The 14,916-nt window shown below is 40.0% G+C and overlaps 1 protein-coding gene across 20 annotated transcripts in view; it reads left to right on the top strand.

The window, feature by feature from the left end:
* The window catches only part of CAMK2G (calcium/calmodulin dependent protein kinase II gamma), a 237,379-nt gene that overhangs the window by 175,004 nt on the left and 47,459 nt on the right, over positions 1-14,916 (top strand). For 8 of the 20 annotated variants that reach the window (XM_018576251.1, XM_018576240.1, XM_018576245.1 and 5 more), the window contains exons 11-14: positions 301-384; positions 2,080-2,122; positions 7,906-7,944; positions 8,374-8,436. In XM_018576251.1, the coding sequence (XP_018431753.1) occupies positions 301-384; positions 2,080-2,122; positions 7,906-7,944; positions 8,374-8,436 (229 nt within the window). The remainder of the gene's footprint in view (positions 1-300; positions 385-2,079; positions 2,123-7,905; positions 7,945-8,373; positions 8,437-14,916) is intronic. The other 12 variants (XM_018576256.1, XM_018576249.1, XM_018576253.1 and 9 more) reach the window with 2 other exon arrangements.

Here is a 14,916-nt window from a genome sequence, read left to right as displayed (position 1 = left end):
TCGCTTGTCCAAATGGGGAATGTTGACATTGTCTGGGCTGTTGTTGGATGATTTTTTTAATACAATTTTTTAGGAATTCTTTCAGAGGCTAAAATGAGAGATGAAGAATTATTTGATAGTTATGCATATATTTTTCAACTGTGCTGACTCATATCTAGTTAGACATATGGGTCAGCTCTCCAAAAAGCTGTAATTGTTTGGGTAAAATTTACATAACGTGGTCACTTGTTCTAATTATATCCAGTCATCAATGCCGTGGTTTATATCTGTTCATGTAGTAATTGTGTTTTTTCTTTTCAGCAACGATCAACAGTTGCCTCAATGATGCACAGACAAGAGACTGTAGAATGCCTGAGGAAATTCAATGCACGGAGAAAGCTTAAAGTGAGTTTTTTTTTTTTTTGTTTTTTTTATATTGGCATGTTTCTGCAGGATAGTGGGCCTCATGTTGTAAGACTTGAGGAAATGAAAAGAGTGGTGTTAGGTAATTGGTTCTGTTAGGTAATTGGCAAAAGCTGCAGGTATGCACAGCATGCCAGACCTACCCCCTAATCTGGCCTCCTCCAGTGATGTAAAGTCTCCACTCCCCTCATTGCTTCTTCTCTCGGTATTCTTTTGGGTCCTGCATCTTCTCTCTTTGACCCTTGGTTGGCCACTGATGTAACTCTTTCACTTGCATGGTGGAGTTACTTTGTCCCGACACCCGGCTTTATTTTATCTTAATCGTAGAGATGCCAGAATGGGCTGGGAGTCTATAGTGCACTGTGCATATGCTGCAAGTAGTGTACACAAGGTAAAGATTCAATAGCAGACAAGTAAAGCAGATTTTTGGCAGAAGAGGCTAATAAAGTCTCCTCTACAAGAACCATATACCTGCCATCATATGTTTTTATTTTAAAGTGAATTTCTAGTCATTTATTTTCTTAGTTTTGGATAGAGTGGGAACGGGTTAGAGCCCCTGTCAGGTTTTTTGTTGTTGTTGGGTTGTTTTTTTTTACTGCTCTCCAGGGTTCCATTAGAGAGGTTTCCTCTGGCTTCTTACCGTGCAGTTTTACCAGAGTTTTACCAGAGAAGAACTGAGGGGAACTCACCAAATGCAACATAGACAGACTTTATTCAATATGTATTGAATAAAGTAAGGAAAGGCTTGGCTGTCAGCTTTGTATTTGTCTGTGTTGCAGAGTTTTTCCTCACTTCCTGTCTGATGAAACCATTATCTAGAGGACAGGAAATGAGATAAAATCTGTCTAGCAATGTCCCAGATACTAATAAAAACCCAACACAAATTCTAATCCTTCCTCACTTAATCCAGAACTAGAAAATGTATTAGGCAGAGACTTTTCACATTCCAGTTTTACATTACTGTTATACTTTTGTCTTCTGTTGTAATGGTTTAAGGAGCTTTCCCTTGATTGAACAACAGGACATTTTTCTGAATCCCTCTAATAGTAACATGAAGGTATCTATTCATCCTTTCCATGAGGAGTGGCGTCCCGAGGCCGGGTGTCACCCGGTCTCCAGACTGTGTGACACCACGCCGTGTCGTCATCGCGCGGGACGTCATCTCACACGTGCGCGATTATGTCATTGCGCATGCGTGGCCCTCTGATTGATGCCTGCCGGCGGCCATCTTGGTGATGGATGCTGGCAGAGAGAGGAGGGGACATTCACCCGGGGGGGGGGTGAGGTATGCCGCCGGGACCGAGTGCCTGATTTTTTTTAGAGGGGGTGACACCAAAATGACTGTCGGTCATTTTGGTGTCACCCCTGCGATGGTGTCAACTGGGTGCTTGCCGCTGTCCATGAGTGATGTCTTCATTTCCAGCTTACACAAGCAGCACCACATCTGCTGGAATCTTGCATTGCAACACCTTCACTCGCACATCTAAACACTTGCATGCAGTATGATACAATTTATAAATGGATTTTGGGGGTAGCATACATTATTGTTTATGTTTGATAAGGTACTTTGGAAGGCCCCCACTTTTTAAAATCAATGACATCTATGACAAATCCATGGTCTGCTTATTTTACAATACAGAACTGTGGTTGGTAATCTTTATTTTGTTTCAATTCTAGGGTGCAATTCTCACTACAATGCTGGTATCTCGGAATTTTTCAGGTAAGTTTGGCATGGAAAAGAAGCTGCTTTGATGTGAAGCACTGACAAAACAGCTGCTGCACATAATTGTAACAAGTACAGACATGATTTTAATTAAGTTAGCGGAAATAGTGATTTCAAACTGAGGCAGTGTTTGGTTCAGGACCTACAGATGTGAGATTGATAGAGCCAAGTGGTTTGGCTTATTGTGTGTGCTGCCTATCAGCAGCTACAGTCAGAGGAGGAGACTGACTCAATACAACTGAGGTTGGAAATGTATTTCTTTACTCATTGTAACTAACATTTTTCTTCCTACCAGTTTTTGATTGGCCAGAGTTGCCGTCTTTAATGAGGTTTTCCTGGAAAGTGATGAAGTATATACAGTTGCTTATCAGAGGAACTATGAAATTATTTACCGATCTCAGCTAAATACATTCCACTGGAGGAATGTATTTAGCTGAGATCGTGTGAGACCTTCTCTGAAATCAGCCTTGCTGAGATGGGCTGGTCATTACAGGAATTGCTGTCATAGATGCGCCAGCCTCACTCACCTGCCCTGAAAAGAGTAGTCTGTTTTAGCCCTCTTGATTTCGGATAAGGTCTCAAGCTTTTCCAGGCCTAATGCTCCCCAATGTAAGTTTGCTGAGGACTGTAAGTCCCTAAATAAGCTACTCTTTTTTCAGTTTGCAGAAAAAGGTTAACTCTCTTTCGTAGCTTTTTAAAAAAAAATGCTCTGCAGCTTTCTTAATGTTTACGTACAGATGTTAGAAACACATTAAGAGAATTCACTTGAACTGTACATTTATTTGTCCACAATCACATCACAGATGGTAGATTTTAGACGGAATAATAGATGGTATATACACTTGAATAGGTTATCACAGAGTTAGATTTATTTTTTATTTTTATATGATTAGCTCTGTATATCTGGTAAAACATTCATCTGGACTTAGTTGTCTATAGTGCAACAGCTTTCAATTGACATCTTAGATTATCCATTAAGCGCAGATTTAAAATTAAAAATCCAATAAACTTGTGTTGTAGCAGTTAAAGCCTTTGGTTACATAAAAACCACCTCTTAGGTTGACTGCTTTCTCCCTACAAATCTTCTTGTTTACATGCAGATGTAAGTGCAACTGTACTTTGTGCCCGCTCGCTCTCAATAGACCTCTGAATATAGTCACATCTCAGTCCCCCTCTCGTCCAGGCCATTCAGAAAATGGAGCCTGGACTGTGTTTTGTGAAAGGTCAGGAGGAAAGGGGGGTGAAGATGCGACCCTAGCGCGCCGAGGTCTATGGAATCTGCAGTGCTTACATCTGAGCAGGCATCTGAGTACAGTGGGTGCTTTACTTCCATACACATGTAAGCAAGATGATTTATTAGATTTAAAAGATCGCAATAATTACAGGACGTGGCTTTTGAGTAATCAAAGCCTTTAACTGCTATTAAACAAGTAAGTTGATTGTACCCAGAGTTCAGCTTTAAGTACCACTGACCATCTGCTTTTCTCAGTGGTGTCTTTTTGGGGTTATTTAGACAGACGTCTCTGTAGGAACAATGTGCCACACTTGGTCCTCTGTCAAGGCACCGTGGAAGTGGCATCCCAAGCTCCATCCAGCCTTATGATTGAAGTGGCAGCCATAGTAGTGTACAAAGCCTGAAATGGGTATCGGAAGTGTTTTGTAATTTCTTCAAGGTCCTTACACTAGGTTTTTTTTTAATACAAATTTGAGTTACAGCTGAACTATTAATACTTAGATGGTCTGGTAGACCATGCATTTCAACAATTCTTTTTTAGGCCTAACTTGGTGGCGATATGAGCCTGTTATCTCCCCACAAGCACCAATCAGATTTAGGGTTCAGAGTAGTGTTACTGAGGGGAAGTAACCCATCTGCATCATTTTGTGCACACATGAAAAGTAAGCTTTTCAGATAATAGTCCAGCTTCTTCAGTATGTAGGCCTGAACCACAGCGAGTATAACATTCATTCCCACCTGTTTTATTTTTGTTGCTGGCACATGCAGCTTAAGGGACATGGAATTTAATATTTTCCATGACCTAACGCTCCCTGGAATTTTTCTTCGAAAGTCTGAAGCATTTGTTTACTGTCAGTGCATGCCTGCAATAGCACAACCACTGGCCTGAGATACATTTAAGATATTATATAGTTATATTATTTATAATCTGACAAAATGAAAAGCATATATCACATAAGGCTGCATTTATAAGATTGAAGAAAAGGCAAAGTTTAATATTTGCTGCACAGATCATGTTGGTGGTAAGCAAACTTTGAGACTGTCGTGGCCTTGTGTGGATATATACAGAGGATTGGTGGTGACTATATAGATATATCTTCATATGCCACCTCAGACGTAGACATAAGTAGAAAAGTAGACTTATCTTAAAGGTTCATACTGTCTACATTGTCTATTTAAATTGGTTGCATTCATATGTTCGTCTTCGGTGACAGTAAGTTCATCACCTGTTAAATATTTCAGTATTAGGCAAAAGATTTTCATTGCCGTAATCGGTGTTACTTTTAACAGTGCATTTTTTTGGTTACACCTTGAAACAAATCTGCCAAATTTTTCAGTTTATGGCAGCACTGTATTTTTACTATATTTCAGTGCTGGCAGTGACTTTCCTTGTATGTGAGCAGTTAACACAGCTTTAGTATACCTATAAATTAAAAGCATAGAAACACTAAGCATTACTGTGAAGCTGACCTTGCAGTTTGGTACCAAAGTAGAACAATATTTGAGAGGTAAGCTAGCCATACACTAGTAGATTTTTTTGTTCAACCTGACAGATTCCTCCATCAACACTAAACAGTGTTATGCTGCTGTCAGAATACCCAAACATTGACTTCAACTGCAGTTACTGTTTGGTCGACAATTTACTTCCCATCTCATCCAATTGTCAGACCAAGGATGTGTGTGTGGTGGTGGGGGGGGGGAGAGCATTTCGGTCGGTTCATCACTGACTGAAATTTACCCATGGCCAGCTTTACTGAAAGCCTGTATCACCCTTTGCAACCATTAAGATTCTCCCTTTTTATGTCTGGTGCATCAAAGGTAGAATGTGGATGCCTTGGCCAACGGCTTAAACTTACTGATTTCTTCAATACAGAGGCATCATACAATTGCCAACAAATTCTATTTAATTGTAGTTAAATAAAGAGGTAGCACAGTTTACCTACTTTCTGTATTGTTATTTTCCACATAAAATAAATCATTGCTGTTTACATGACATTTATTTCCTGGTAGAGAATAAGTTTGCCCTGTGTTGGTGAAATATTATTGTTCTTTTTATTTACTGCACATGTCCTAACATTTCCACTATTTGACCTTTTCAAAGGGCCAGGGCTCAGGAATATGTTTGCAGTGTAGATGACATACACGTGTGGTAGGCAGGTCTGGACAGGATTTGGGTAGATTAGGACAAGCTTAGTGGAGCTTGATTTTTGCATATGAAAGCTTTTGTAGACAAGTCATGTCACTCTTTTTCTTCTTTTCGGTTACAGTTATTATTTATTATTCTATTATCTAGATTTAGGATTTATCTGTAGGCTGAAATACAGTTTCTGTTCATATGTATCATACCTCTTAAATGGGATGTGTTTGGAGATTAAAAAAAAGAGCAGCCAACTGTTTGTATCATTTGAAGGATGTGATCTGCTTATGTCCTTTTTTTAGACAACAGTGTGTCCCTTTCTCACAATGAATCTGCATGTGATCAGATGCTTATGTCAAGCATCACATCCGGATTTATATTTGGAACATTCCTAATGCATGCCAAATCCATCTGGGCAAGGATCTGGTGCTTCCGGACTTCTTCTAAAAGTAGTTTGACAACCTTGTATTGTTTGTGGCAAGTGGTTCCTGGCTTTAAATTACACAGTGTTATCATTACAGATACAAAGCTAACCCTAGGCACAAAGTTAAGATTTGAGGCCCCTACATTTTTACAGTCCACCCCCAAGTGCTGGACACTCCGCACCCACAAATGGAGTCTCTGTTACCAATAAAACCTGACCAACAGCTGTCTCCTCTAAATCCACATGATCATGAGATTTGATGCCAAGTGTTTCTGGGTCATAAGAAAGCTGTCACTAGGGAGCATGTACAGTCCTTTCTTTCCAGATGAATGAGATATGATGCTAGCACTAGAAGGCTTTTGAAACAGACGCTCAAGTTGGGGAAGGGGGTAAAGTGCAGACACCTACATATAATTGCTGCAGCCTTTCACACCCTCCTGTCGCAATCTGATCGCCAGCCATTCTGACAGCCAAAGCTTAGACATTTTTTCATAGTGACAAAGCTTGCCTGCCCCCTCTTACCTCCTGCACATTCCTACTAGCCAGTAAGCTGCCCATCGTAGTGAAATACTAATAGATAAGTGTGTAAATGAAGACTAGCAGCATCATTGCCTGGAAACGTTGGAGCCATACCTGCCTAAATGGCCTGGGATTCAGCCATGACGTGTGTGTAGGAGGCTACTGCCAATGTGTTATACCTGGAGCAGTTTTCCCCCTACCCCATCACATAATCTCTCAAGCTGGAAGTAAAGCACTTGTGTATGTGTATAACAGAGTAAAAGCACTTTTCGCGTTTTCTCCTCCCTTTTAAACAATACTTAGACAAAAATTGCCATAATGAATAACTCAAAAATCTTTATTATTTAAAACATTAAAAAAATACATTACACTTTATGAACGAACCCGTGACGGGCCATCTAGGAACTTTTCTTGAGCTTTCTACTAGTGACCAGTTCACAGCTGTAAAGTCTTTTAATAACACAACTGTTTAAGATAATACTTTTACCCTCTACTAACTTATTTCATAGCTCCACCCCATTTTTAAAGCATATCAGCCATAAAACCTTAGCCTTTCCTCTAGTACCTATCAGTACTGCTCCCACACTACAGGTCCTCTGCATACAGTTTGCCCCTGTTCTGGATGATAAAGATTTACACAGCCACTATCTTGCCCCTAGAATTTTTCTATGCATTTGAATTAGCGACCACATTTTGGATAATTAAGATTCTATGCATGGTAAGTGTTGAGTAGACAAGCATTAGAACTACAGAGATAAACAAATATTTTACTGTATGTTATAATTTTTTAAAAAGGATTGTTTTCAATTTGTCACATAAAAAAAATTATATGCCAATATACCGTTGGAGGCAAATCTCCTTTGCACCTTGAAAATTCTAGCTGACAAGTTTCACAGAGGGGTACACAAGTGACCATTATGCTTGGATTTATAGATTAAAATGATAATAAAAGTAGTTGTTTCTTTGAAAAATGTAATGTTAAATGTCAGATGTGCCTTACATTTTACAAAGCTGCATTTGTGACTTAACCAAATGTGTTCTTTTCTGTCTTTCATTATTATTATTATTTCACTTGTAACTTTTATGATTTGTGTGTAAAAAAAATGTTTCCTTTCTCCTCCAGTGCCTTAATCCACTATACAGGAGTGGTAGAATTGCAATGGAGCCACTATGGTTTATTGCCACAATTTCCTCCTCTTCCCACAATTCTTCACTTTTCCCTGAATCTTCCTTTTCAGAAACTCTCATCCTATCCATCTCTTCCATTGCTGCCCTCTATGCTTGTTGCAGTAGTTTTTCTTTGCTCTTTATATTTTTGCTTGAGAAGTTCTGGGGGAACTTTCAGCACATTAGAGTATTTAAAATGTGCTTAATTCCAGCATGTGTCTATGCAAAGCCAGATAGAGCATGTCCAAATGTAGTGTGACCATGTTACATCTAATGGGTTTTCTATAATTGAAAACTAGGTGGAGGTAACAGAAGAGAGAAAAAGGAAAACACTACAGGTGGGGACATTGCATTTCTTAGCATCCTTTTGCTTTCTGTCTGATCATTCAGCCACCCACGAAGTTAAATGAGAGATGAAGCTCGCTTTGCATACAATCTTGGCTACCACTCGCTGCTTGAGGGTGAAATATAATTGGTGTTATTGCTTGATTCTATTTTGATTTTTTTTTTTTTCCTCCAGCACCACTTAAGACATGGCTTTTATCTTTTGTGCTTTGCAAGTTCTACCCCTACCACTTCTCTAGGCAAACATGAAATTAATGTACATGTGCATTTAAAGTCTATTGAACCTTCACAGAATGTTTGTTTTATTTTTGTCATACTTTTTTTTTTTAATTAATGCTTATTTGACTTGCATCTTGCTTTTATTGTTGCTCCATATGGGCTTTTGTTGCGGCTCTTCCCACTGAATGATTTTGTCCAATCAGTTGGCAGGCAGAGCTCCGCCCCCGTTGCAGCCGCAACCAGCGCTGCCAACTTGGCTGAGCAAGGTACGTGGCATGAGTTGTCCCATTTTCCAGTTACTTTTACCCCAGTTTGATTTTTCTTATCCTTACTGATTCCCTCTTCTTCCAGTACCTATTCCCCCTCCTTGTTCTGTACTCCTGCCCCTGATGAAACTGCATGCCAGTGCCTGCATGCTCAGGGGCAGGACTTGTTGTGCCCTGTAGTGATTACTTTGGCATGAAGACCCGGTTGACCCTGTTGTGGAGTTTTATTCCATGGATCTGCTATTAACTTTACCCTGCATGCTAACCATCTCTTGACTGCTCTCTCTTCTTTCTTGTTGCTCTTGGGAAGAGGAGAAGTGAAATGGGCAAGAAATACCAGAAGTGTTCTTGAGCTTGAAGCCTGATTTTTTTCTTTATTGCTTGGTGTTTCTTTTAATTTCTTTTAATTGACTTGTAAGTGTATGCTACAACAGAGTCGATGTTCAAGCATGAAATTTGAAAGAAAAACTGAACTTTGAGTTATGAGGAAGCCAACATGTTAAAATCTAGTGTTAGTTCCCCAACTTGGCTTCTGTATGTTTGCAATCCTCAGTTTAACAGAAGCAGGAACAGACATCCCACACCCTACAAATGCAAGTCTCATATAGCATTGGGAGAGGGCTTGATTGTGTGGAAACACTGGTCAAATTTGTTAGTCTGTGCTTCTGTTCAAGCTGACTTCTAGGTCAGGGCTGTTTTTTTAAATGGTACGTCCTCATCAATCTTTATTACCTTTTTGTTCTGAGCAACTAATGTCATGAGCGTCAGAATTTGTTATATATTTACTGTACATGTTAAAAAAAAGACCTCTTTGCTACTTTTTGTGCATGGTGATATTCTTACATGTGGTGGCTGCATTGGTTTTCATTATTCAGGCTGCGAACGTTTTCAGAAAATACATGTTGATCTTGCCAGAAATCCTTGTCCCTTCCTGTGATCTGAATCTGATCTTCATCGGAAGTTGAGCCTGGATGACAACCATGGCTCCCTCCATAGATGCAGTGGGGTGAATGCGTGTAGCAATTTTTTTAGGCTGGTAAACGCCATTATTAAAAACAAAAACAAAAAATGGTTTTAGGTTTAGGTACACTTTAGTTTATGAGTAACCCACGCCACAAAAATTCCTCTTCTTGTACAGGTGTTTTCTGCATTTCTATTGCTAGAGAATTCCATACGGCACACACACGGAATTACAAGCTTTGTGGTAGTGTTAGATGGAAATCTTTTTTTACATTACAAAGTAACAACTACGCTGTGCATTGGTCATGTTATAGGAAGTTGAAAATCATATTAAAGTAGTGGGTGCTAGCACAAGTGTTAGTATTGTTGGTAGTTTAATTAGAGTCAAAGCAACATGTTTACATTATTACTTTTAGCCGTAGGTAGATAACAGGGATCCACCGATACCGGTATTTTGGTACCCGGTATTTTTTCCCCCGGTATTTGCCGATACCGAGTACCGGAAGTCCCATTCAGGAAGCCAGGCGGCGTGTAATGACTTGCCACCTGGCTTCCTGATTAGCCGGGCAGCGTGTAAAGACTCGATTAACAAGGAAGCCGTCCCATGCTTCTCATCACTGTGTGACGAGAAAGCATGGAGCCGGCTTGCTGGCCAATCATGGAAGCCGGGCGCGTGTAATGACGCGTCACCCTGCTTCCTGATTGGCCGGGAAGCCGGCTCCATGCTTTCTCATCACACAGTGACGAGAAGCATGGGACAGCTTCCTTGTTAATCGGGAAGCCAGGTAGGGAGTCTTTACACGGTGCCCGTCTTCCTGATTGGCCAGCTTCCCGACCAATCGACCTTCCTGATACAGGAAGTATCGGGCTAGGCATTTGGGCGAGTACGAGTAATCGGCCAAATACTCGTTATCGGCACTGATACTAGTATTGGTATCGGTGCATCCCTAGTAGATAATATACAACTACATTTTGAATGTTTTTAGTTCTTTTTTCAAGTATCTTTTTTAATTTTATCTATCTTTTCTATTTTTCCAATATTGTGTTTTGTTTTTGTTTAGTTTTTTTTACATATTCTGTGTATGCATTTGTTGTGCAAACATGTCACATCATATTGTAAAAGGCAATGTTTTTTTGGCCAAGTAAGGGTGTATTGTTATTCTTCATGGCATGGCCAGGCTTCTTATTGTGGACATGGCCAGCCTTACTTTGGCAATTAGAGCCTGGAGAATGCATTCTCTTGGTTCTCTGTACTAGACGTCCACAGGATTGATCTTGCAGATTGTCCTGCATTTAGATGTAGACATAGAAAAGATGGTATCTGTCAATCTTTATTAACAGAACTGATTGGTAAGCACAATAACAGATACAAGGTTTCATTTCTCAGCAATTTAAGTTCCACTGCCTATTAGTGGGCTTACCTGCTCTGTAAGTGAATGACCATGCTGACCTTCTGTTGATTGTTCTCTCATGTTCCATGGTCTCATGAAAAAAGAAGACAAGGTATTACATAGGAAAATATTAGAGTAAAATGTGTGCAGGTGTGAAAGGTAACAGATATTGTCAAAATGTTAACTTTTTAATGGCTAACTAAATCATTACAATGCAAGCTTTTGCAAAAATAATTTCCTTCATATATTCAGATAAAAGTGACAGAGTTTGGAATTCATACACTCTGAATAAAGACCTTTTTATACATAAATTTAAATAATGTAGTTGCAAATGGCATTTATATTAGAATTTACAAATCAATTCACTAAATGCACAAATAGGCTACATTTGTGTTACTAGCTAAGGTACTTGAATGCAATTTTAAGATTTAACTCCTGAGTTTAGTGTCGCTTTAAGCTTTCTTTGTCAGTATGCCTTAAATGTGAACTTAATATTGCAAAAGCTTTCACAATATGTTTTGCTTTCTTACCTGCATACTGGCAAAAATACATAAAATAGGCTAATATAACAACATGAATGAGCTTTCAATGATAACTTGTATAGCTTATGGACCTGGCTAACAGGATAAGCAAAAAGATGCTAGGATATTATTTACTAGGGCCAAACTAGGGATGCACCGATATAACGGGCGCCGAAACATATCGTCCGAAAATTGCACTTTTGGCGTCTCTGCTCCCTGCACCGCTCAGCCACCTGTCACAGTTCGGCAGAGCGGTGTGTGGGCGGAGACAGCCCGCGCTGTCACAGGAGGCTGAGCTCTCCTCCCTGCACCACCCTGCTCAGCCTCCTGTGACAGCTGTCAGGATGGAGAGCGAGATACATTCAGTGATCACTGAGTTTGTAGATAATTGAAGACACGGTATGTTTACTATATCCTCAATTATGAATGACTGGGAAGTGATCTACATCACCTCCTGTTCATTCATCATTGTGGTTATAGTAAACACACTATATCCATATGCTATGAATGAACAGGAACACTCATAGAGGATTCCTGTGTCCTCAATCTTTTTCTATTTTAAAAGGTAAATATCAGGGGTCTGTTTTATGGAAATTCGCTTGGGCTAAACGCACAAATCCATGCCGCGCTAAAAGTGCGCCAAACACAAACAATTTCCCTGTGCTTAAAAGCACATAGTTTTATTAAGCTCTTTTGTGCAAGGAAAGGCAACACTCATGCAGAGTCAGACGAGATGCTTCACGATGGTTATTCTGTGTCCAAGGGACCCCTCCACCAAAGCTCCATTTATTTTATAGGTGTCAAACTGGAAGTGATGTCAACAACCAACATAACTTCTTCAATACCTCAAGATAACATAGCCAATGAAACACATGTATACAATAGAAAGGGGAGTGTAATCTCCCATTACCACCGGAGCGAACTTTATCCAGCATTGCTCAGTGAGCAATGCCCAATAAAGTTATTATGATTCTCATGAGTGCGAGCTTATCTGCAGGGACAATGCCATACCATTTCCAGCGCACTGATCAGACGCATCAGAAATACGAACGCACGTTCCTTTATACAGCGTTCTCAAAACAAATGCATCCACGCCAAGCCTATAAATCCGCGCATCGCGCAGGGTCCCTAGCCAGCGTCCATATACCTGCTAAGAAAACACTGCTCCGCCAAGCACAGGAAGATATCTACTGCAATGGTTTACCCTCAGTGCTGATTTAATCCGGATCACGCTCCAATCGAGCGTGACGCAGTAAACCTGACAGAGACATGATGACATTACAATATACTAAAAACACATCCTAAATTTTTTTTTTTATTTCGGTTTCGAAATTTCCATTTCGGTGCACCTCTTATATAAACACATAAGTACATCCAGTCATTGTGCAGGTTTGCTGGTGTCCCATATGACACAAGCCTGGAAATTGAATAAAACCATTAATTTGTGCTTATTGTTGTAGCCAATGGATACTGGTAGATTTAATGAGATTAAGTAATTGTTGGGGAGAGTACTCCACTAATAATGCAATGCAATTAGTACCTACAATATAGAGTATTCAAAACATTGTTACCACTCAGAACATGAATAAAAGAGGAAGGAAACTGGAGGAGTATGCAGACCAAGGTGGGTAGGAAAATGGAAATACCAAGGTGCTCAGGAACAGACCCTGGAACTATAGCTGTGGAATCTTGCCTTTGGAATCCCCAGGAGATATAAGGAGCTAGCAGGCCCCCCAAACCTCGGCTTGAAAAGAAATATCACTTTTGGGTTGAGTGACCAGTACTGTCAAGTTTGTATTGCTGTATGTGTCCCCTTTGGGGGGGGTATTCACACCCCATTTGTATTGATGGCCATTGTCGCTAAGAAAGTGAGGGGAAATCCAAAATTGAATACTGTACTGTCGGGTACCAGGCTCTCCAGGGCTGTATGTGCGGCTCTCAATGGCTGTACTGGCGGGTGCCAGGCTTTGGGCTCTCCAGCGCTGTACAGGCAGGTGTGTGGCTGTCCAGTGCTCTGCCAGTCTCAGGAAGAAGGAGGAGATGTATGCAGCCGGACCAGCACTGCCAAGGACAGCTACGGCAGGGTCCCCAGCAGGCTGCCGGAGGTTCCCTGCAAGCCCATGAACTCAGGCAGCCGAACTTGTTTAAAAAATTAAAGGGCCCCCCCTTCATTGTCTTGTCCTGTCAGTTTTTTAAGCAGGGTGTAGCAGTTTGACACGCTTGGATACCCCAACCACTTGTGTATTTGTATAAATGTATGTGAAGACGTCTTCTATATTTATAACTTAATAAAAACCTTTATTTGGAGAAAAAAAAAAAAATTAAAGGGCCTTTAGAATCTGGGAATTTTCATGAATACAAGTACTCGTGAAAATGCCCTGTATCAGTACTAGGGATGCACCGATACCACTTTTTTAAGGCTGAGTATGAGTACCGATACTTTTTTTCACTCGCCGATACCATTTACCGATACTTTTTCTTAAAGGGACAGGCCACATTTTTTCTAAAGCAATACAAAATCATGATTTTAGGTCAGTTTCTTAATATTATGAAGAACATGAACACTCTGTAACACTCTGCAGACCAGAACACAGTGTGGCACAGCTACAGCCAATTCTGTATAACTGGCTTTATATTATTATTACATTGTCTTATAATATAAAGCCAGGTATGCAGAATTGGATATAGCTGTGCCACACTGTGTTCTGGTCTGCAGTCTGGACATGTGCTCATCTATTTTGACCACTAGGGGGATACAAGCCTTAGTTAGCAATATCTACATAGTTTATTTTCTTTTTTTTAAATAATATATTCCGATAAATAGAAAATCAATTGAAACAAGCGCACTACTGTTTGTGGATCACTGAGTGAACAAGGGGTACAAATTATGGTGTGCAAGCTCTTTATAACAGGGTATCAGTACCGATACTAGTATCGGTGCATCCCTGGTTTTAACCCTTCCCTAGTCTTTCCAAAACTGAAAAAAAATACATTTTGGCTATACATACACTTTAAGCTCACTCTAGTGTTGTTTTGACCTCTTCGCTTATCTAGTGTTAATGATTTAATACTTTTTTTTATTGTTATAATAATAATTACATAGTTACATAGTATTTGGGGTTGAATAAAGACATACGTCCATCAAGTCCAACCCATATAGGTCCACGCATCATCTCATTGTTGGGGCTACTGGTATTGTCCAATAGCCTTTTTCTATTTCTGACTTCCCTAGTGGCATACCCATTTGTGTATAGCCTATTTGTTTATAATCACATGATTGTGGGTTGCTGGGATGTCTTGGTATTTATGAATTTACCTTAGTTGCATCTATCTAGTTACTGACAATGTTGTCTGTGCTCATAATTCATTGAAAACAGAAACAGCTGCTTTAGTTTCTAATTACAGTAAGTAGTAATGTCCTGGGTCGCACAGTGTCACAAGAGTGTACATCATTGAAAACCACGTGGCATTCATAGAATGTCATCAAAGGTGTCATCTGCCAGTCCTTGTGACACAGTGGAGTGTTGCAGGCCAGTCTGAGGTCTGTGCTCTGGGCTTTGAAGAGATACTAGTATCTTTGTGACATAAGTACTATACAAGTAAGCTGA

This window comes from Nanorana parkeri, unplaced genomic scaffold (genome assembly GCF_000935625.1).
Source record: "Nanorana parkeri isolate BGI_ZX_2015 unplaced genomic scaffold, ASM93562v1 scaffold61, whole genome shotgun sequence".
NCBI classification, from domain to species: domain Eukaryota; kingdom Metazoa; phylum Chordata; class Amphibia; order Anura; family Dicroglossidae; genus Nanorana; species Nanorana parkeri.
Note: the sequence above shows the minus strand (reverse complement) of the source record. Positions and strands in the feature narration are given on the sequence as shown.